The 23642-nt window shown below is 43.1% G+C and overlaps 1 protein-coding gene across 2 annotated transcripts in view; it reads left to right on the top strand.

Moving 5' to 3' along the window:
* SDC2 (syndecan 2) overlaps positions 1-23434 on the top strand; it is a 121824-nt gene extending 98390 nt beyond the window's left edge. Inside the window, exons 2-5 of one of the 2 annotated variants that reach the window (XM_025001742.1) lie at positions 3989-4100; positions 11951-12087; positions 19769-19904; positions 21017-23434. In XM_025001742.1, coding sequence (XP_024857510.1) covers positions 3989-4100; positions 11951-12087; positions 19769-19904; positions 21017-21180 — 549 coding nt within the window. In that variant the 3' untranslated portion in view covers positions 21181-23434. 2 annotated transcript variants of the gene reach the window in all.
* The last annotated feature ends 208 nt before the right edge of the window (positions 23435-23642 follow it).

Here is a 23642-nt window from a genome sequence, read left to right as displayed (position 1 = left end):
GAGGAAGTGGCAGTAACTGACTAGAAATGCAGGTGAGGTCGAGTAGTGGAAGAATGTCTTTCAAGGCCAAGGAGTTTTAATTTTATCCAGTGGAAGATAGGGAGCCAAGAAAGGGTTTTTTATATTAGCAGGGGAGCAATGTGGTCATGTTTAAGAATGGTCCCTCGGCAGATGATGGATTCAGAGACAAAGCCCTGAGGGGTGGCCAAGGAAGGAAGCCTTTGTAATGTTCCAGGCCCAGCATGGCATGGTTGCTGCAGTTTGAAGGGTAGGGAGGAAGCGATAGAGTTGGGAGACAATGGCAGATTTTACCAGCCTTCAGGCATTACCTCCTCTGTGGAGATAACTCAGGGCTCGGTTTCCGTGGCTGAACCTCCGTTTTGTCCTGGGGTTGCTTTTCCTCCTCATTGTACCTCGTTGCTTTCCACATCTTCCCTCTGCTCTCCCACAGCATGTCTCGCATCAGCTGAGGGGAGAAAGGTCTGGAAGACCAGCTTTGTTTTTCTTCCAGCTTGTACTCTGAGCTCTGTTAACCAACAGTATTGACGCTGCCCCTTGGTCACGGCCAGTCCCGAATGAAACAAATTCGGTAGGAAATCCTGCCGTCGAGCTGGGCCTCTCACGTTTCCTCCCCATTGGTTTCTTTCATCCAGGGGCTCTGTCTCATCCAACGCGAGTGTTCCGTGTGTCTTGGGGTTTTCTGCTTAGCGAGGCAAATCACAGTTGGCTGGTGTAGAAGCCGTAGTCTTGAGTGACCCCTTTCTTGGCTTTTGAAAGATGCGTGTCTTGCCCCCAGGGAGTGTGAGTGCAGAATTCATTTCCCTTTCTGGGCATGTTAACTGTAGCAATCCTTTCTTCACAGAGTGTGGAGTCTTCACCAAAGGAATTGTCATGTTTGCAAAGATTTTGTTTGTTTGTTTTGAAGAAAAGACAGTGGAGGTTTTCTCTGAGCGTTATCTGCTACCGTGGGAAAAGAAGCCTGCTTATATGAGATCAGACTATGGAAGGTTGTGTGTGTGTGTGTGTGTGTGTGTGTGTGTGTGTGTGCGTGCACGCATGTGCTAAGCTGCTTCAGTTGTATCTGACTCTTTGCAACCCTATGGACTGTACCCCCCAGGCTTCTCTGTCCATGGGATTCTCCAGGCAAGAATACTGGAGTGGGTTGCCATGCCCTCCTCCAAGGGATCTTCCCAACCCAGGGATCAAATGTGCAGCTCCTGCGACTCCTTCACCGGATTTTTTTTACTGCCGAGCCACCAGTGAAGCTCTCTATGGAAGGATAGATATTGGCAATTCCTCTTAGATGCTTGGTGCCCCTGACGTCAGAGGAGGAGATAAATTTTAGTGTGATGACATAATTATTTGTACCACATCAGACAGTGGAGGAACAAATCCTTTTAGCTGCCCTCAAGCACATTAAACATCCCATCAGCCCCAGGACTGCCCTGGAGCCTCGCAGAGCCTGAGGGGCTAAGGGAGTGCCAGCTTCTTTAGATGCGTCCTGAGCCCAAGTCTTGTAGCAATTCAGGTCCCACAGCCTCCTCCTAAGGAGCTGGTTGTCATAGAGAAGTGAGTTGCTTGTCAAGCCAGCCTGCGTGGTTGAGTCGTGAGGTGGCCACAGTCCTCTGGGAGACGTGTTTTGGCCCATCTGCCTGTGCGTGTGACAGACGTGCCCATCTAGCAACTGGGTCACCTAATGAATAGACTTTCAGTTTACAAGTGGGGATTAAATATTTCGTGTGGCCCATGTCACCTCCAACTTCTTTGACAGAGCCAAGAGGAAAAAATCATTCAGTGTTGAGAAAAGGCAAACAGGTTTCTGCTTTTAAGTTCAAGGTTGCGCAAATAGGTCCCTGTCCACGTGTACAGTTTGGGACTGATGATCTCCGAGGCTTCAGATGGAAAGATATCAACTGTAGGAGTCCCCCAGGACTCGTGACATGTGTTAACTCTGAAGCCTGAGTCAAAGGCCAGTTTGTTTTAGGTAATCTCAATAAATTTAGGTAATTTCAATAAATATTTGCAGTCAGCAAATATTTATTGAATCCCCATGCCTTCCAAAAGGGCCAGAGAACTCAGGTCATTGAGGCCCTGCCTTCTCCAAGTGTGCTCTGCTGAGGGGCCACAGAAAAATGCACACCAGACAATTAACAATAACACCGAGCCTTTGTCTTCAGTTGTTCACAGGCTACAAAATCCAAAATAGTAGTTCCTAACAAGGGGACATGGAAGGTCTGAAAAAACAGAGCCTGTTTTGTAGACTGGACTTGAGAGAAAGAATGAGAGGGTTCTGCCGGTGGAGTTCATAGGACAAAGTTTAGTGCACGCAGGACAGCAAACGGCCCAAGCGGGGTTTGGTGAGCACCTGCTGCCCACCAGATGGTGTGATTGTGGGGAGTTGGGTGAACAGAGGGTGTATGAAGCACAATCCTTGCTCTCGTAGAAGCTAAGAGACTGCCAGGGTCAGTGACGCTGATGGTGGGGCTGTGGAACCCACAGCTCCTGATACTGTAGGTTCACGAGCTTTGGGAAACCTGGCCCAGACTGGAGAAAGCCTTGGAGACTACTATCATGCAGCATGGCCTCAGAGGGCAGAGTTAAGCTCTGACTGTTCTAGGAAAATTCCAGCACACTCTTGTCTCAGGGTGGTCATTCAGTGCCTGCCGGCCAGGCCACTGGGAAACCAGTGTCTAATTAAGGTCTCAGTTCTCAGAACGTGCCGATGTGGCCGCTTAAGCAAAGCGGGCGGCCATACCTTCACGGTAGTTGTCACTGAGGCCTGGAGGACACTGGCTTGGCTTTAGGACACTACGGTCTCTCCAATCAGCTGTCGAAACCCTAGAGAAGAAAGTGGTGCCATGATGGGGTGGCCCCGGTGTCCTCCTTGGAAGGTTCCAGTCCAGTGACAGCTGGAGCAGAAGAAGGTGTTATTTTATCAATAAAAGGAAATCTAATGAAAGCCACTGTAATGAGGGAAACATTTTTTTGTCATTCCTGTTAAAAACAAACATTCCATTTGATTTTTAAAAAAATAGGACAATAATGAGTGCTGCCTTTTTCCAAACACAAGTGTTTTTAGAGGCTTACAGGCTGCTGTATTTGTTTCTGGGCTTTCATGAGATACTGGTGGTAAAATATCAATTTACTGAAACCATTTAAGAAAAATTATACATCTACTCAGCCTCCACTTCATGCGAATGACTCTCTTGGCAGGATTAAGTTGAATTTTAATACTAAAATTCTTACTGAAGAGCTAAGAAGCTGTGGAACTGGTCGACTTAGTGAATGATCCCTTTCCCTATTCAGTGTGTGATTTGCTGTTACCCAGTGCCAGGAATATAAAAAGAATGCGCTCGTGTGGGTTTATCTGCATTTGTCATTAAGGCTCCACTAAGCCTGTGGGCCCCAGATGCGGCTCGCGGTGGGCTGTTGCCCCAGTCCACAGGCTCGCGGGCCCTGCTCCTGGCGGGTGTGGTGCTGGCCTCTCCGTGGCCCCTGAGAGCTCCTGGCCATGATGGTGCCTCTCTCAGTGTGGCCGGGTCTGTAATTGTCCAAGGGACCTTGACGCATCCCTGGGAGGTGATTTTGCCCAAGCACCCTAATACATCCCCAAGAAAGTCTTAAATGAGTTGACTGTCTTGCAGCTTTTCCAGTCAAGGAGCCTCACAGTGACTTTGGGAAAGCAAATGGCTCGAGCTAGCACTGGGGCCACTGGAACTCAGACAGCTTTAGTGGGAAGTGAGGAAATAAGCCCGTGATAGGTGCTTCTGAGGCATCTTCTGAGGATCCACTGGGTTAGGTTTCCCTCAGGAGCATTGTCTGCGGTCAGCCCTTGACGTCATGCGACTTGTCAGGGTGTGCTGAGGAAAGGTAGGGACAAAAATCGGCTTAAAGGAACAGGAAAGAGGGTAGGTAGTCACTGAGGTATAAGCCTGAACAAACTCATTTCCTAATTTCTCACCATCCTCGCCTGTCTTTGCTCTCTCAGCGGGCAGAGCTGACATCTGATAAAGACATGTACCTTGACAACAACTCCATTGAAGAAGCTTCAGGAGTGTATCCTATTGACGATGACGACTACGCGTCTGCATCAGGCTCGGGTAAGGCTAGCTGCATCCACACTCATCTCTGTTCTCTGTGTTTGTGTATGCACGTGCACACACACCCTGTCTTACACACGCATACACTCACACTCTATTGGAATGTGCTTCAGGGAAGCAAGCAGGAGGCATAACTGTTAAGGGCACGCTCTGTGGAGTCACAGTGCCTGGGTGTGAATTCTAGCTCTCAGCTACTTGAGCTGTGAGATCTTGGGAATATATTTAATTTGGCTGAACCTCAGTTTCCTCATTTATAGACTGGAAGATAATAATCAGCCCTCCCACATAGGGTTGTCATGCATCTTAAGGGGTTGATACATCTGTAACTCTTAGAGCTTGCTGCTTGGCGTGTGGTCAGTGTTCTGTCAACATTATCAGAGTGATGTCCTGAAAACCACCCTCAAATACTAGTTTCATAAAACTGCCAGCCCTACCTTAAAGCTTATAAATGAGACCAAGAAGAGTTATACTTTCTTACTGCTAGTGTATTGCTCAGAAGTAGGAGGGAGAATGTAGCAGCCAAGTAAAATGATTGTACACTAATATCTTCAACTCCTATGGTGTATCAGTTATCTATTACTTCAGTAATGCCTCGTAACAAACCATCCCAAAGTGTAGTGGCTAAAAACAACAGTCATTTTGTTTAGCTCCTTATTCTTCAGGGTGGCAATTTAGGTGGCCTGACTGGGCTCTTTCCCATGTCAGTGGTCAGCTGCAGGTTGAGTTTGCTGATCTTGCTGGGCTCTGTCATATCTGTGGGGTAGCCGGGCAGACGTGGCTCTGGTCACTGTGGGCTCTCATTCTCCAGAAGTCCAGCCATTTGTCCACAGAGAGGAGACAGAGATCCCAAGATAGCAAGTAGGAGTGTGCAAAGGCTCTTGAAGCCTTCGAATGGGCACAATTTCACTACCATGTTTAATAGGTCAAAGCCAGTCGTAGGCCCAGCCCAGACTCTGCCTCCTAGTGAAGGGAGCTGTAGGGTTGTCACAGTGCAGAGGAAAACACTACAAGGAAGAGAAAGGATTTGATCATTTTGCAATCAATTTCCCATACCTGGGACATATTTCACCTGTGCCAGGAGGCTCCCAGGAAACTGAGAAAGAGGAGGAGTTAGTGCATGTATTAATGATCAGATCAGGAAGGTGAGGTCAGCAGCATGCTAGGCAAGTCTTATCCAGGATCTTCCTTGATTTGAGTTTCATTTTACATTCAACATTTGGTAAAAGTCTGTGTAGTCAAAGCTATGGTTTTTCCAATAGTCATGTACAGATGTGAGACTTGGACCATAAAGAAGGTTGAGTGTCAAAGAACTGCTACTTTCAAACCATGGTGCTGAAGACTCTTGGGAGTCCCTTGAATAGCAAGGAGATCAAACAAGTCAATCGTAAAGAAAATCAACCCTGAATTTGATGCTGAAGCTGAAGCCACCTGATGTGAAGAGCTGATTCATTGGAAAAGACCCTGATGCTGGGGAAGATTGAGGGCAGGAGGAGAAGGGGATGACAGAGGATGAGATGGTTGGGTCAGTCCATTGGACCAACTCAATGGACATGAGTTTGAGCAAACTCTGGGAGATAGTGAAGGACAGGGAAGCCTGGTGTGCTGCTGTGCATGGGATTGCAAAGAGTCAGACATGAGTTAGCAACTGAACAAATGCTGAATGTAGATGTCTCACAATCAGATCAGCGTGGGCTTCAGAATACCCAGAGCAAATTAAAATCGTGTCTTTGGGAGAGATTTGGCTACATAAGAATGAGTATCTTAGGTTGGAAAATGGCGAGTCTGAGAAAGACAAGAAGGGTTGTGGCCGACCTAGTTAACAGTGAGCTTACAATGCAGTGCTCATGTAAAAATAGCCCTAGTTATTCTGGGGAGAGTGATACATATCACACACGCAGGATGAGTGTGAAAAGTTGTTCTCTGTAGCCCACAACTCTATTAATACTGTTCACTCATGGCACCTCTTTTTTTTGTTAACACCTCAAAAGTGCTTTGTAACTGTCTTCTTCAAAATGTCTCAGGAAATATACCTCTACATACATTTTGGTCCTCATTTCACAGACCTTAGAATCTGAGAGCTGTTAGAGACTTGTAGAGGTTGTCCAAGTCATTTTTCTGATTTCTGCTAAGATTGTCCTTAAATTTAATATAAAGAATGCAGATTCAGTCCTGCTCCTCTGGAAGGCCCCCCATGTCCCCCATCCAGGTGGAAGGGGATTGAAGTGGTCGTTTGAAATCCTGAACCACTCATCAGACAGATCGAGCTCAGACTTAAATGTGGGCCTACATTGCTTCTGCCTTGGCTGCAACCTTGGGCATATCATTGCTGCAAAGAAGTGTATCGTTCTGGATTTTGGAAACCTCCTTGCACTATACTGGGGATGTTGATTTTCAGCTTAAAGGTAGCAGAAGTTATAACTAAAACTTGTAAAGCTCTTTACTTATTACTTATTTATTGCATGTCAGACACCATTCCTAGTCTTAATAACATCTCTATAAAGACAGATTCTGTTACCTCTGTTTTTCATATGAAAAAAATCTAAGGCCTGAGGAGATTGAATAGCTTGCCTCAGATCACACACACTGTTGGAAGTGGAGCTGGGATAGGGGCCAGGGAGCTGGGCTTCAGAGTGTGTTCTCTTCGCTCCTTTGCTCTACTGCCTCCTGTGTCCTGAAGCCCCACTCTAGAATGAGGAGACCCTGCCTCGGCGATGCACCATCCCTGGTGGAAACTGGGGTCTCCTTGGCCAATGTTCCCTCTGTTCTCAGTGCTGTCACACTGTTCAGTAGAGGAGCACAGAGCCTGTAGGAATGTCCCGAGACCCAGAGGGCACCTCCCAGGGGAGAAGATGTATCATCCTCTTACTATATATGTGGGCTCAGGGGTGGGCATTGACAGACATGGAAACTTCAACCATCCACTTAAATGTTCCATGGACGTTCACTGTGGGCCAGATGCTTGACCATATTCTTTGGACACACAGAGATGAATAACTAGGTTTCTGTGCTCAAGGAACCAAGAGTCAGATGAGAAAAATGTAGACATGAGAAAAAAAATAATTGTTACACCATGTCATGGATGATATAGCCTAAGAAGGTGCTGTACAACAAAAGTGTTTAAGAGTTAAATGCAGAGTTCTGGATAAAGGTAGCAGATTGAAGGTATATACCTTCCAATACCCAGCTAAACTGCCCAAAACAAACTGGGCCTAAACTAATGAGGACAAATGGAACAGTATAGGAGCCAAAGGCCACAGTGTTTTGAAAGCTGGGAGGCAGATGGGCTTGTAGTAACAGACTTGGCAGACATGAGAAAGCTGAGTTAGCCAGCTATGGGGTGAGGATGGGGGCGGGGGTGGGGAGAGCAAAGAAGCAAGCTAATTTACACGGCAGAGTCCCCACAGGGCCCTGGAATTCACGCCACTAGATGGAGGGTGAAGATGGTACTAAACTCAGGATGACTGACTGAAAGTTTATGAACTAAGTAGGTTTTCCACCTGAAACTATCACAACATTGTTAATCAACTATACTTCAATACACAATAAAAAGTTAAAAAAAAAAAAGTAAGTGGATTCCCTAATTCCTTCCCATCAGAATGCAGCAAAGGGGTTGATGCTCCTGACCTGAGAAGAAAACTGGAGGTTTGTTATCTGGAGAGAAAAAACAGAGGGTCTTTGGACTGGAAATGTACCAGGCACATTTGGGGATGGGGGGCCCACATTGAAAACAGGGAGAACAAGTTCTTAGATTAATGCTTAGGTTAATGCAGAGATTTTCACAGTTGTCTTTTCCCAGTCAGTTCCCAGAACTTGGCCTTCACTCTCTCTAGGGACCTGAACCAACTCAAAGGAAATAACTCTAAGATACTGACATTGGCATTTGACAGACTTCTCCTGTGTGCTCAGAGCTTCTAGTCAGCTGCTCAACCTTTCCCTCTTAAATACGAGAAGACAACCAAGGCTCCCTGGACATTTACAGGAGGACTTCTGAAAGATCCAGACCTTCCTATACCCCCAAATGGGAAGAGAACAGAAACTAACAGTGAGAACTTAGAGAAAAACGTACTAAATTTGGAGAGATAAGGTGCTTTAATGTTGAAACAAGAAGAGAATACTATAAAAAAGGAACATTGTGAGAGTGCAAGAGTCCTTGGAGAGTGAAACTGACATGTCAGAAATGAACAGCTCACTAGGAGATGAGATGATATGCAGATGCTTATTCAATTCATTCAACAAATATTTAATAATGACCCATAACATGGGGAAATAGACACCATTCTAGGTGCTAGGGACACTTTAGTAAATAAAATCTAATGATGCTTTCTCTGATGGTGGAATAATCTTATTTATTCCTTCCTATATTCCCTATTTCCCAATTTCATCTGTGAAAAAAAAATGCCTTATTTTTTAAAAGATGTATTTCTTTAGGAAGTAGAAAAAAATGTTTTGTTTTTTTTTTTAAAGAAGAGACTCAGTGAACAGTGGAAGCAGATAAAAATAGTTCCATGATAGAGAAAGAGGGGATGACACTGATTTTAGGAATGAGAGTTTAAGCAGGAAAGTTTCCAGGGTAGAAACAGGCTTTGGCTCAAGGCTAAGCTGTTTCAGGCACAGAGGACAGTGAGAGCTGAAAGTCAGGGGTGAAGGGCATGTGATCAATGGGGTCCCCAGATTTCTGGTTTGGGCAAGAGGGTCAATCTTTTTAATAAAGATGATAAATGCAGTGGAAGAGCCACCTGAGGTGGGTCACTCATCTAATTTAAGAAGTGCTAACTTGAGAGAATTTTCTACTTTACAAAATCTCTTCTTTCACAACAAATTATCCAAACTCCTAATTTGGTGATTCGTATTTGTAGCTGTTGTAAGCCAAGAGTCTCGAAAACCCTTAATTGAAAATTTTTCATTTCTCATTGAATTTTTTTCCTAAGAAGCAAATCAGTCATATTATGTATAAAATTTATATGGAAAATCAGGGAAGCTGATATGAGAGAGCAGAGTATTTGGACCCATCATTATTAATGACTTACATTTATGTAACATTTTATGTACACAGAATGCTTTCAAATATATATATATATATAATTCAAAAAAATATATATATAATGTTTGCACCTCTGAGAATTAGTGGTTGTTATCCCCATTTTACTGATGAAGAAACTACCTCAAGCATTATTTGTCCAAGGTCACAGAGATAATAAATGCCAGAACAAGTACTAAGTTTGTTTAATGCCAAATCCCATATTTATTTCAATATACTCTTCACCATTTTTTTTTCCTAAATAATGAGTGTACATGCTGGAGGAAATCAATATATTAACATATTTAAAATGAGTCATATTCATAGTTTTGCACTTTTCCTAGTATCTTACCTCATATTTTTTGAACTGCTTGTTATTTTAACATGATTCCATGTGGAGTCTGGGGCTATTCATCATTTTTTCCTGTCTGAGGAAGCAGGTTAGTTTGAGTTACAGACTTTGGATTTTTTGAGTTGTTACAAGTTTGACAAATGATCAACTTAAAAAGAATGTTGTATTTGAATGTGAACAATTCTCAAATGTTATTTTTGTAAAAAGGCAAAATGAACAAACAAAAAGACATAGTGTCCAGTTGGAAGTCAGTGGTCAGTCCTTACCGCACAGATACTGGGTCAGCGCCTGGAGGTGCTGGGATTTTGTTAGACACTCTTTTGGGGAGCCAATCAAATGCAATCCTCAGCCATAGGAAGCTTGTGATAAATGCAGTCTTAGGGTAAGAAAGGTGGTGCTAAATAAGCAGGTGATGAAGACTCTAATGTGGAAGGAAGGCCTTCTCCAAGGAATGACATTTGTGCTAAAAGTCTAGAGGTGAGGTTTAGAAATTAACTAGGCAAAGACTTCTGGCCGAAGATCAGACTCCACAGCTGGAGTCTAGGGGATAACAGGATAAATGATGCTGAAGGAAACTGAAAGGTAGGCCAGGACCGACTACACAAGAAGAGGCGGCGGCGTTTTCTATTCACCTTGAGAGCAGTGGAGTGCCACTGGTACGGTGTTAAACAGGAGAGTGATGGGTTGCAGCCCGTCTGTGCACAGAGGACTAGAGGGAAACGAGGAAGAAGGGAGGTACAGTGGCGGTGGGAAGACTGGACGGGGTGGAAGCCCGGGAACTCCAGAAAGGTGTTAAGAGTGGAGACATAAAAAGAAGGTGAAATCCATAGAACCGGTGATGGATTCAATGTGGTGGTGAGGAAGAGGGGAGGGAGCCAGAGCTGTGATTTACAGGAACAAAGGGTTCCACTCACTGCCAGATAACGTGAGGAGAAAAGACTGTGTTTGTAGAGGGACAGGCAGGGAAATCATGAGTTCTAGTTTTTTAAAATTTTATGGACAGATAGTTGATTTACAATATTGTGTTCATTTCTGCTGTACGACAGTGATTCAGTTGTGTATATTTTTCCATATTCTTTTCCATTATGGTTTATCACAGGATATTGAATATAGCTCCCTGTGCTATAGAATATGACTTTGTTGTTTATCCATTCTATGTATCATAATTTGCATCTGTTAATCCCAAACTTCCAATCCTTCCCTCCTTACCTCCTCTCCCCTGGCAACCACAGGTCTGTTTCATGAGTTCTATTTTGAACATGACCAAGATGTATTTACTACCTTTGAGTCATTCAAGTGAAAATGCCAAGTAGGCTGGTGGATATGTAGGTCTAAATTTCGGAGGAGTGGTAGAAGGGAACCACTTGGGTTAGCTTGGGTTTCATTTGTATTTAGATGTAACAGAAGCCATGGGTGAGAGAGAAAGTGTAGAGTAAGGTGCCGCCTAGGGCTCAACCTTAAGGAACTTTTCATATTTTGTGTCCAGGTAGAAGACAGTGAATCTGCAAAGGAGACTTAGAAATAGCCAGAGAGGTGAGGGGAAAGCCAGGAAGTCAAAGTCATAGAAACCCAAAGGCAGTGTATCAGAAAGGAGGTGAGAGTTGACAAGCGACCAGTGATACTAGGAGGTTCAATTAGATGAGGACCACTCTGGAAAATGCCACTGGATATGGTATGTGAAGGGGAATGGTGACCTTAAGAAAACATGCCAGCAGTGTGGTGACAGGGAACATTCGACTAGGGCGAATAGAGCAGAAAGTGGAATAGATGGTGTGGGAAGGAGCCAGTGAGTCTGCACCCACTGAGAAAGTCTGACTATAAACAGGGGAGGAAGTGCAGCAGCTCACTCAGATAAAGGGTCAGTGTTCCCTTTTCATTGTTGTTGTGATGGAAAATGGAAAATATAGCATGTTTCAGCATAGAAGGGAAGCAGTCTCTTGAGGAGGAGAAACTGAACACACAAGTAAAAGAAGGGCTACTTGAGGGTCTTCCCTGGTGGTCCAGCAGTTAAGAATCTACCTTGCAATGCAAGGGACATTGGTTCGATCCCTGATCGGGGAACTAAGACCCCATATACCATGGGGCTGCTAAACCCATGCACTGCAACCAGAGAGCCCGGGTGCAGCAATTATTGAGCCTACAGGCCACTGCTGGAGAGTCTGTGTGCCACAATGAAACATTCCCTCATGCTACAACTAAGCCCTGATGCAGCCAAATAAATTATTTTTAAAAGGGCTACTTGAGAACTTTCGGAATAATAATAATAATATAGAAAAAAATGCCAGACTCCCCACAGATCCACTTTGAAGTCATTTCTTTATTGCTCTGAAGACTGCAGGAAGGTTTATGCTGAGTTCCTAAGGAGCAGGTATTGTGAAAAAACATAACTCTGTCATCATCAACTTTAGACCAAGTAGCCTGATACTGTAGAATTCTGTGTCGTGACTCGTGTGCTTAGCTCGTCTTTGCTTATTCTTCCAGGAGCTGGTGAGGATGGAGAGAGTCCAGAGCTGACCACGTCTCGGCCCATTCCAAAGATACCATTCACTAGTACTGCTCCAAGAGTGGAAACCACAACGCTGAGCAAGATACAGGACAAGATCCCTGCTCAGACAAAGGTGTGTTTTATTTCGCATCGCGTCATCAGGTTATTGTCAATGTGCCTTTAAAAAAAATTGTACAGAATGTTCCTTTTAAGAGGCACCTTTTAAAACTGTAAGGTCAACTGGTCTTTTCATTATATTGTAAATGGCTCCTCCTTACTCTTCAAGATTGTTTTGACATTTGCCACCTACTGCTTTTTTTGTTGTTGTTGTTAAACAGGCTTTGTTTTTCAAAGCAGTTATAGGTTCACAGCAGAACTGAGTGGGAAGCACAGAGAGTTCCCGTATACCACCCGCCCCCATAATGTTCAACTGCCCCCCACTATCAACGTCCTGTGACAGAGAGGTACACTTGTTACAACTGGTGAATCCACATTCAGTTCAGTTCAGTGGCTCAGTTGTTTCCAACTCTTTGTGACCCCATGGACTGCAGCACGCCAGGCTTCCCTGTCCATCACCAACTCCTGGAGTTCACTCAAACTCATGTCCGTCACGTCAGTGATGCCATCCAACCATCTCATCTTCTGTCGTCCCCTTCTCCTCCCACCTTCAATCTTTCCTGGCATCAGGGTCTTTTCAAGTGAGTGGGTTCTTCACATCAAAGGTGGCCAAAGTATTGGAGTTTCAGCTTCAGCATCATTCCTTCCAATGAATATTCAGGACTGATTTCCTTTAGGGTGGACTGGTTGGATCTCCTTGCAGTCCAAGGGACTCTCAAGAGGCTTCTCCAACACCACAGCTCAAAAGCATCAATTCTTCAGTGCTCAGCTTTCTTTACAGTCCAACTCTCACATCCATACATGACTACTGGAAAAACCACAGCTTTAACTAGATGGACCTTTGTTGGTAAAATAATGTCTCTGCTTTTTAATATGCTGTCTAGGTTTGTCATAGCTTTTCTTCAAGGAGCAAGAATCTACATTGGCTGGTCATAATCTCCTAGAGTCCAGAGTTTAATTTAGGGTTTGCTCACCGTGATGTATTACATTGTATGGGTTCTGACACATTTCTAATGGGCGTGTATCCACCATTAGTAGCCTGCAGAATAACTTCACTGTCCTAAAAGTCCTCTATCCCCTACATGTTTGTTCCTCCTGCCCTCCCAGCTCCTGGAAACCACTGATTTCTTTTTAGTATCTCCGTAGTTTGTGCCTTTCCAAAATGTTGCATAGTTAGAATCATGTAGTATGTGGTCTTTTCAGACTGGCTTCTTTCACTTAGTAATATGCATTTACAGTTCCGCCATGTCTTTTCATAGCCTAATGGCTAATTCTACCTATTATTTTTATCACCCGGGCCTAGCTTATAAACAAATCTTTTTTACAGGGTTCTTCTTCTTAAGGAACTCACAGCCCAGTTAAGCAAAACCTTTTCAGTTTATGTGACGTACATTAAGAAAATTTGTTTTTATTTCATAAAGAATTGGTTGTGAGTTAAAACCATTGTAAACTTTACATCTGCTGAAATAGGTTATGGACTAAGAAGACCCCAGGTACTAATCTCAATGAGTATTTTCCCAAAGTCTTTTCAGGCGCACCACCAGTGGTATGTAAACTTCAGCTCTTCCAATGGTAACGATGAGTGTGGGTACATCTCTATATTCATTCTGAGAACTGTCTTATAAGAAACAAAATCTTTGGCCTTAAAACAGAGCAAAGGTTTCTAATGGAAACTAGGGGACTGGTGATTTATTTATTAGCATGGTATTGCAATTAGCTGACCAGCTACGACTAGGTAAGCTTCTTAAGTTGGAAAATGCATGCTACAGTCTGAAGAAGGCTGAAGTTTCAAATCCTGTTGTTGTTCAGTGGCTCAGTCATGTCTGACTCTTTGCGACCCCATGGACTGCAGCACACCAGGCCTCCCTGTCCCTTCACCATCTCCCAGAGCTTGCTCAAACTCATGTCCATTGAATCAGCAATGCTGTCCAACCATCTCGTCCTCTGTTGTCCCCTTCTTTTCCTGCCTTCAATCTTTCCCAGCATCAGGCTCTTTTCTAATGAGTCTGCTCTTTGCATCAGGTGGCCAAAGTATTGGAGTTTCAGCTTCAGCATCAGTCCTTCGAATGAGTATCCAGGATTTATTTCCTTTAGGCTTGACTGGCTTGATCTCCTTGAAGTCCAAGGGACTCTCAAGAATCTCCAACACCACAGTTCGAAAGTATCAATTCTTCGGCCCTCAGCTTTCTTTATGGTCCAACTCTCACATCCATGCGTGACTACTGGAAAAACCATAGCTTTGACTAGACAAAGACATAGACACAAACTAGACATAACTAGACATAGCTTTGACTAGACTTTTTCGGCAAAGTAATGTCTCAAGTCCTAGATCTGGTCAAGTGTCTTAGCTTCTCTGACCCATTTCTCTTGGATCCTTGGGAAGATTAAATATGAGGGCATGCAGCATGGCACCTGAGACCCAGCAAGCACTCTGTAAGCCTTCATGGAAGTCGGTTAGAGCAGTAGAGACTGGGGCAGTTCACCAAGGGAAAGTGTGGAGTAACAGCGGCAGGAGACTGCAGACAGTGGAGGACAGCATGCTGCTTAGGAGAGCTTGGAGTCACAAGAGTCCCTGTTTGGTGCTCACCCGTCTGTTGGTTAGAAATGAGATGCTGCCAAGGTCTAACAGCAGACAGGATGTGGAAGATTGTGTCATGAAGGTAGGGACAGGCTGTCTCTGGAGTGAGAAGTGCCTCCTCTGCAGGCAGGGCTGCACATGGGCTTCCAGCCGGATGACGCCCCTCCCTCTCCCACAGTGCACTTGTTCTTCCCTTCCCCTTCCCACAGTGCACTTGTTCTTCCCCTCCCCTTCCCACAGTGCACTTGTTCTTCCCCTCCCCTTCCCACAGTGCACTTGTTCTTCCCCTCCCCTTCCCACAGTGCACTTGTTCTTCCCTTCCCCTTCCCACAGTGCACTTGTTCTTCCCCTCCCCTTCCCACAGTGCACTTGTTCTTCCCTTCCCCTTCCCACAGTGCATTTGTTCTTCCCCTCCCTTTCCCACAGTGCACTTGTTTTTCGCTTCCCCGCTAACTTCCTACCCACCGCACTCCCCACGTAAGCACATAGGGTGGTGAGGAACAGGGCTGGCTAGGTTTCTTCAGATGTGGAGCAGCCAGGAGAGTCCTCTCCAGACTGGAGTGCTCTCTGTTGGATGGAGAAGGGCCTGTTACCGTTAGCGGTAGACCAACTTCACAGGCCAGGCGCTAGGAGAAGGAGGAGCTGTGAGCCCTGAGGCAGACCCATTTGGCTCCCTGCATGGTAGCTGCTCCAGAAATGGATTCTGTTGAATGAATGAAAAGAAAAAGAGAGAAGATAAGTGAAAAGCAACAGGTGCAGCTGAGGGTAGGTCATCCGGGGTGGCTGCTGAAAGATGCATCTGACTCTACTGCACGTATATGTGACCACTGGTCGTGACTGAATCCCCTGAGGTCAGGAACCATAACCATTAGGACTCACTAGTTTGAGACACGGAGAAGGCAATGGCAACCCCCACTCCAGTACTCTTGCCTGGAAAATCCCATGGATGGAGGAGCCTGGTAGGCTGCAGTCCATGGGGTCACTAAGAGTCAGACAGGACTGAGCGACTTCACTTTCACTTTTCACTTTCATGCATTGGAGAAGGAAATGGCAACCCACTCCAGTGTTCTTGCCTGGAAAATCTCAGGGACGGCGGAGCCTGGTGGGCTGCCGTCTGTGGGGTCGCAGAGTCGGACACGACTCAAGTGACTTAGCAGCAGCAGCAGCAGCTTAAGACAAGAAACTCAGTTTTGGCTTTTTGTGGTAGAGTTTTTATCCTCAGGAAAACCTAAGTTGACATAGAGCTGTCTGGTCAGTTGACAACAATAGGTTGAAAATTGATGCAAGTTTTAAAAAATTGACTTTAAGGGAGTAATTGTGTCAGATTGAAATAAAGAAGGTAGATGTTTGGCAGATGAGCTCAGAAAGGAAGGACCCCAAAACATTTTAACGTATTCTTGGTAGCGTTTGTTTTTGATGTAGTAATAGTAAAAGTTCATCCATTTGTGGGAGATATTATTGAGTGCTACTCATTGTGTTGAACACTTTTTTCAGTACTTATCATAATATTAATATTAGTGATTAAATTTTCTATATTGTAATTACATGGCACAGCTAAATTAAACATTGCTTTTCGGATACCATTAATACAGACTGCTTCTGAGTGGGCATCACAGTGGCATTGATGTCACTGTTATAGATATTCTGTCCAGTTTGTTGTAAATGTATGTGACTAAAATAAAAGAATACAGGTATCTGTTCAAGCAGAGCATTGCTCGTAACCTTTTACTCAGTTACATTTTCATGGTATCCAAAGAACCAGACATGGATATGACAGATCTTTAATTGACTTCATCTAATCATCTATGCTGCCTTTTCATAATTTCACTTTGCACACATATATGAGAGTCCAGGCATTTCAAATTAGTTCTGTACTATAGAAAGTATTCTTATTAGTCAAACTCTTCCTTTCATACAATAAAACTTGTAAATTTAAAGCGTAACTGTTCCATCCAGAGCACTTAGAAGCTTGTGCACTCATTCCTGTGAGTATGTGGGAACCTCAGTTCTGTGGAGACCTCCTATCCCCAACCCAAAGACCCCCTGAAATGTAAGCTCATTCCTGGCTGTTGGATCAGAAGCTGAGTAAAATGGAAATGTTAACTCTCTCAAAGGATTTTAGGGACTGAAAAGACCTGAGGGGAACTCATGTGATCTGTCATATAAATGAGACAGAGATGACATGGATGAATTAAATCCATCTCTAATGTCACAGTAGCTACTTACTTTCCCCTCATTCACCACCAGAACTCACTTCCTCTTTCCCTCATCACAAACCTGGGTATCAACCTACTTGAGTTTTCTCTTCCCTTTCCTAACTCTCCCTTAACTGCTAATGAGCAGTGAAAAGTCTCCTAAGTTAGAATCCAGATAATTCATTTCCTCATCTATTGACTTGTCTGTCCTTCTACAAAGCATCCAATTAACAATGGGCTTTCCTTGAGAAGAATGGAGGAATTGAGGCAGAATACTGTCAATGAGCTTTTCTCTTTGCTTTCCCTTGGTACAGGAAAGCCAGGGGAGACCTTTATTTTCTTCTCTCACAATAATGTAGCTGCTGCTGCTGCTAAGTTGCTTCAGTTGTGTCCGACTCTGTGCGACCCCATAGATGGAAGCCCACCAGGCTTCCCCGTCCCTAGGATTCTCCAGGCAAGAAAACTGGAGTGGGTTGCCATTTCCTTCTCCAATGCATGAAAGTGAAAAGTGAAAGTGAAGTTGCTCAGTCATGTCTGACTCTTCGCGACCACATGGACTGCAGCCTACCAGGCTCCTCCATCCATGGGATTTTCCAGGCAAGAGTACTGGAGTGGGGTGCCATTGCCTTCTCTGCACAATAATGTAGAGAATAATGAAATTTGGAGTGCATTTGTATGGAAGTGAAATCATTTTCCTGTAGCCTCTGCTTTTTGTAAGTCATGGCGGATTGAGGGTTAAGTCAGTACAAGGTTTTTGTGTGGCTTAGGAAAATAAGACAGGCATTCTTTATCATGCTTTATTATGCATCATCTTCAGTGGAAACCAGTCTAGTGCTCTGTCCACTGAGGCAAGGCCCACTGACCTGGAACTCAGATGGATTCACCTAGTGATCCTTCTTGGAAACATTGATGACCTTAAGGCACCCCAGAAAGGTGAGGTCTCCATGCTTTTTAACCCTCTAGGCTAAGTAGCTAGTGGCCATATTGGATGAATGCTGGCCTTCAAAAAGCCATCAGGCATTCAACTGGGCCACAGCTTAGAATCCTAATGAAGGTGGTTGGCTGCTCTTAGGAAGAGTAATAAAGCTAAACAATATTTTCGTCTACAGGAAGAGACTAGTAGAATTGATGGTGTTTTTTGTCAGTAGTGTTGGCCAACAAGAACTTGAGCCAGATAGAGAAGAACCATCTCATTTGAACTGAGCTTATCTAATTCAGTGGTTCTCAAACTGTAGAATTATCTGGAGAGCTTTAAATAAGTACCAACAATAAGCAGTGCCAGTTTTACTCAGTCCAGAACAATGAAACAGTCTCTAGTGGTGGTCTTATATATATATTTAACTTTTCAGGTGATTTCAGATTTCAGTGTAATCTTAGGTCATTTGTACATGATAGCCAACATTGGTACTGAAGGTTAGAAAGCCAACAGATGATTTATGTGATGGTATAATGGGCTATCAAGTGTTCTGGGGTTTTTGAGAGGTGGAACATCAGGACTTCGTGAACGACAAATGGACAATGAAGGAAGTGAAAATTTTGCATTGGAGTTAGAAGAACTGTATGAACCGAGGCACAGATGTTAGGAATCAGTTTTGGTAAGTAAGTGGTGGTAGAGATGGCTTTTCAGGGCTTCCTACTGGAGATTAGGCAGTGGCCTTGGGAGATGGATTGGAAGCCATCCAACACATGCAGTTGAGTATGATGTGGTAAAGACCTAGATAAGGCCTCAGGAATGAGAATCCATGGAAGACACTGAATTTGAAGGAATGGTGAAACGCAAATTGAAAGGGCTATATATATGTGTGTGTGTATATATATATATATGATATATGAGGTATCACTTAGTCATATCCATCTCTTTGCGACCCTGTGGACTGTAGCCAGGAAGGCTCCTCTGTCCATGGAATTCTTCAGGCAGGAATACTGGAGTGTGTTGCTATGCCCTCTTTCAGGAGATCTTCCCAACCCAGGGATTGAACCCACGTCTCCCACATGGCAGGCAGATTTTTTACCATCTGAGCCACCACCAGGCAAGCCCTTTGAAAGGACGGTGACATACCAAAACATATAACTTGAAATGTGCCAAAATAACTTCGGGGGCCCAAGAGAATAGTAGTTACTATTGATGAAAATAGGGAGAGGGTCGATCTGTTATGATGGTACAGCCAAGGATGAGGGTCCTGTAGGGTGCTGGTAGGTAGGAATAATGCTGCCTGGAGGGGAGATGGTGAGAGTTGTAGAATACTCAAGAAACTGAGAGTGCCCTTCACTGGACAGATAGAAAAAGTGAGGTCTAGAAAAATAGTGGATCAGGGCCACACAGGAGCTCCTTACAGAACCCTCGACCCCCTGAAGTCTAGATTCTAATCCAGGGTGTGGTGAAGGTGTAAGAGTCAATAAATAGAGGGCATCATTACAGATGAAGCCTGTTGGCTGTGCCCCACAGAGTGGTAGCAGGCAGAGCCCTGGGAGAACACTCAGAGAGAATGCCTGCAGGGAAGCTGCCATCACAGTACCCCATGTAGCAGAAAGGTGATGGAGTGAGTTGAATTGGGTAATGTTGTTGGGTTGGAGCAGCTAGAAGGGGATGGTGGCCTGAAGACTGAAGAGTGGTAAGAAAGCTAGAGATCCTTGTGAAATGTCAACTTAGAGAACCTAACCATGCCATTAGGATTATTGCGAACTCAATAAATTGTCCATCTTGCCTGTACATGTGGTGGGTGTTAAAACCGTGAACAATGCGGGTCCACCATAGGACTCACCCATTGGTATACACATCACACAAAGGGATTCTTTCATTTATTTTCTAAACCCAGTGTTTGAAAAAAAACAAACTTGGAAAAGTACTTACTATTTCTTTCTTCCAGCACATTAAAAGAAGATTTTTATAATCTTTCTTCTTTTTTTTTTTTTGCCTATACCAGTCACCTGAAGAAATTGATAAGGAAAAAGTTCACCTCCCTGACTCAGAAAGGAAAACGGACCCAGCTGAAGAGGACACAAACGTATATACTGAGAAGCACTCAGACAATCTGTTTAAACGAACAGAAGTCCTGGCAGGTCAGTAGCCTGGTGGAGGGTCCTTAAATAGGCTTCTGGTTGTCTGAGTGATGTTTAGAAGTATCAGCAGGGTTTGCCGGATGTTACCTTACTACTGAAAACCATCTTGAGCACCTGTTTCCTTTCAGAGCGAGTGAGGCAAGGGTTAGGCAAAGGATGTCGCTGTTTTCTGTCAGCTCTCTCAGCCTACCCCTTGGCCCGCCATTTGGGTTGGGGTGGGGAGAGGCAAGAAGAAAGTTAAGGCCTAAATTGGTCTAGAACAACTGGGTGTCAGGTATGGCAGAATGTGAAGCTCAGTCAGGCTTGATTCAAGACCTCCTGATCTCAAGATAAACTTAAGAGAAGGTTCTTTATGGAGAGGGCCGTTGATACAGTGCCTACGGCACAGAAGGATGTTGTCTCTAATCATAAATCAAAGTATTAACCTTTGATTTTAAAGGGGAAGATTTGCAAGATTTTAGAACACAGTCCTTTTAAAAATTTTTTATTTTATTGAAGTATATTTGATTTACAACGTTGTGTTAGTTTCTAATGTACAGCAAAGTGATTCAGTTATACATATAATAGTTTACATCTGCTAATCCCAAGCTCCCAATCTAGCCCTCCCCCACCCCCCACCCCTCCCTTAGCAACCACAGATCTGACCTCTACCTTTGTAGAACACTTGATCCTTGAGAGGAAAGCCCCAAATCCAAGATGACAAAGGAAATTTGCATGCTTTTTGCACAGTTCCCTTTGCAAAATTTAAGTCAGTTATATCATGTTTTGTGTTTTCATTGAAAAAGCAATTAGAAGATTAGATTACAAAAAGTGAATGCTGAAAAGGCTTAAGAGTTTTAATGTATGGAACTAGTTGAGGTCACAGCCAGATTTTTTTCTTATTGAGGCTTTTGGGTGATATTATTAATACTAATCAAAGGAAGTATTATACCTCTTGAAGAATGTCAGCTTTGCTTAATTACCTGGTTGCTTCATTGAATCCAGTTTTTTTTTAGTTTTGGGGTTTTCAAATTAAGCTTTTTATGAAAGTGTCGATAAATTGGCCTTAACAAAGCTGATTTCTGCCATCCTTGAATCTCTTCTAAAAGTAATCTTCCTTTGGTGTGTTTCAGCTGTCATTGCTGGCGGAGTTATTGGCTTTCTCTTTGCAATTTTCCTCATCCTGCTGTTGGTGTATCGCATGAGAAAGAAGGATGAAGGAAGTTATGACCTTGGAGAACGCAAACCATCCAGTGCTGCTTATCAGAAGGCACCTACTAAGGAGTTTTATGCGTGAAAACTCCCATTTAGTGTCTCTATTTATGAGATCACTGAACTTTTAAAAATAAAGCTTTTGCATAGAATAATGAAGATCTTTGTTTTTTGTTTTTTGTTTTTTTTTCATTAAAGAGCCATTCTGGCACTTTAATGATAAAAATCCCATTGTATTTAAATCTTTTCATGTATTTCTTTAGAACAACATAAAATTCAAACTTAACATTGCAGTGTTCTGTGAATAGCAGTGGCAAAATATTATGTTATAAAAACGCTCAATGTATATGGAATCGGTTTAAATTTCTATGCGCAAATATGAAAAGAGTGTTTTTATCCGATGGTTCGAAGATGAAAGCTATTTCATTTGTGTCAGCATGTCTCAGAGTGACCTTATCAAGTTGGTCTTACTTTGTTAATTTATCTGTTGTTCCCCTCTCCTCTGCTCGCCCTTGGAAACAAAACAAAACTCTATGCCTTTTGTAGCTGTTACGGTGCAATTTGTCTTTGGGTAATTCAGATAATGGTAATTTAGTGTATATGTGATTTTCAAATATGTAAACTTTAACCTTCACTTTGTATAAATTTTTAAGTGTCAGACTATCCATTTTACACTTGCTTTATTTTTCATTACCTGTAGCTTCAGGCAGATTTGCAACAGCAAATTAATGTGTAAAATTGGATTATCACCACAAAACTGTTTAGTCATGTCTATCCATTCAGATCTTCTTTTGAGAGGATTTGATGTGAGTTTTTGACAAGCCTCAGCAAACCCAAAGATGCTAACAGTATTTTGAGAAGTTGCTGCAGATTCCTTTGGCCACTGTATTTGCTAATTTCTTGCAATTTGAAGGTACGAGTAGGGACTTAAGAAAAAATCAGTTTTTGTTCTTACAAATGCATTTAAGTTGTAAACGTCTTTTTAAGCCTTTGAAGTGCCTATGATTCTATGTAACTCGTTGCAGACTGGTGTTAATGAGTATATATAACAGTTAAAAAAAAAGTTGGTATTTTATAAGCACAGACAATTCTAATGGTAACTTTTGTAGTCTTACGAATAGACGTAAATTGTAATTTGGGAATATAAAAACTACTGAATAAATCATGTGGCCTAATATTGAAAATGTCACTGTTATAAATTTTGTACATTTTCGATCAAATGTACACCTCCCCTTTGCTAACAACCGTCTGCTCTCAAGGATGTTGTGGGTTTGATTTCTGAGTGTTCCACGGTGTCTGTAAATCAAAACCAAAGAGCTCATTTGATGAAGCTGTTTATTATCAGATTCGCTTCTGAATTGGCCAGAGGAAATCTGAATGTATCATCCTGTGTGTGTTTGGATATAGATATTGGAAGGCTCCCAGGGAGGGAATTGTGAGTTTCACAACCTTTATAAAGATAGCTCAATATTGATGGCAATATTGAGATGGATACCTGCTCTGACAAATAACTTTTAGGACTATGATTTCCAAAGAACTAAAGAGGGCTTTCCTGATGTCGGTATCTATGGTTTAGTCCTCTGGATTGTTTTACCTTTGAAACTGTGCTCCAAATCTCTCCTGAAGTTTAACTGAAGAAGTAATAGATGGAATACCATAGTTCACACTATGGGGAAGAAGAGTCCCTCAGGGAGGTTCTAGGCGTTAAAAGGAGGGCTTCACTGCTTAGGAATGAGGTTGCCAGAGAGCAGTGATGCCTGAGGAAGAGATGGAAATGTGAGGGTACCCTGGCGCCCTGGCTGGGGACTTCCTTCTAACTGAACATTTCCTTTTTCTGTTTTACCACCAATTTTGTTTTAAAGTGTGAACGGCCAAAGTAGGAAGAAGACAGGAAAAACAGCAACCTTTCCAACATATAATTTGCTTTTAACGAAGTATGAATACTTGCTTCATTTAGAGGACATTCCCTGGAATTGCCACAGATTTCAAAAAAAAAAATTGATGCAGCACTCAGAACAGTGTTTACTTAAATTCTTAATGGCCTTAATTCTCAAAGTCCTGTCCCATCACTTACAGAATCAGTCTACTGCAGAGTGATTGAAAGAAGTGCAAGCACTTTCTAAAGCTGCACAATGTCCCTCGGTTATGGAGGTTATGAGTGTAGTGGGTATACCTCTAACTGTGCAAAGCATAGCAAAGTTCAGTTCGTAGAATATTAACTGCTTGGAATATTCATGCCAGGAAAAGGAAATTTCTGGCAAATATTTTGTCACTGCTGTAAAGCAAAATATTTGTTAAAGTGCCAAAATAAAGTCTGTCATGCTGAAAGTAAAAAATCATTGTATAGACTGACATCCAGTTTTCTTCAACTCTACGTTTTCTGCTCAGTTTTTTTTTGTTTGTTTGTTTTTAAAGATTCAGTAAATACTACTATGAAAAGTGTTAGTAATGATTACCAAGTTCAGGAAAATTTTGGTAAAATATAAATATTAAAGCCAATGTGAAAATTTCCTGTTTCCTTAACCACATCTAAATGATTTCCTATGT

Source organism: Bos taurus, chromosome 14 (assembly GCF_002263795.3).
Source record: "Bos taurus isolate L1 Dominette 01449 registration number 42190680 breed Hereford chromosome 14, ARS-UCD2.0, whole genome shotgun sequence".
Taxonomy (NCBI): Eukaryota; Metazoa; Chordata; class Mammalia; order Artiodactyla; family Bovidae; genus Bos; species Bos taurus.
Note: the sequence above shows the minus strand (reverse complement) of the source record. Positions and strands in the feature narration are given on the sequence as shown.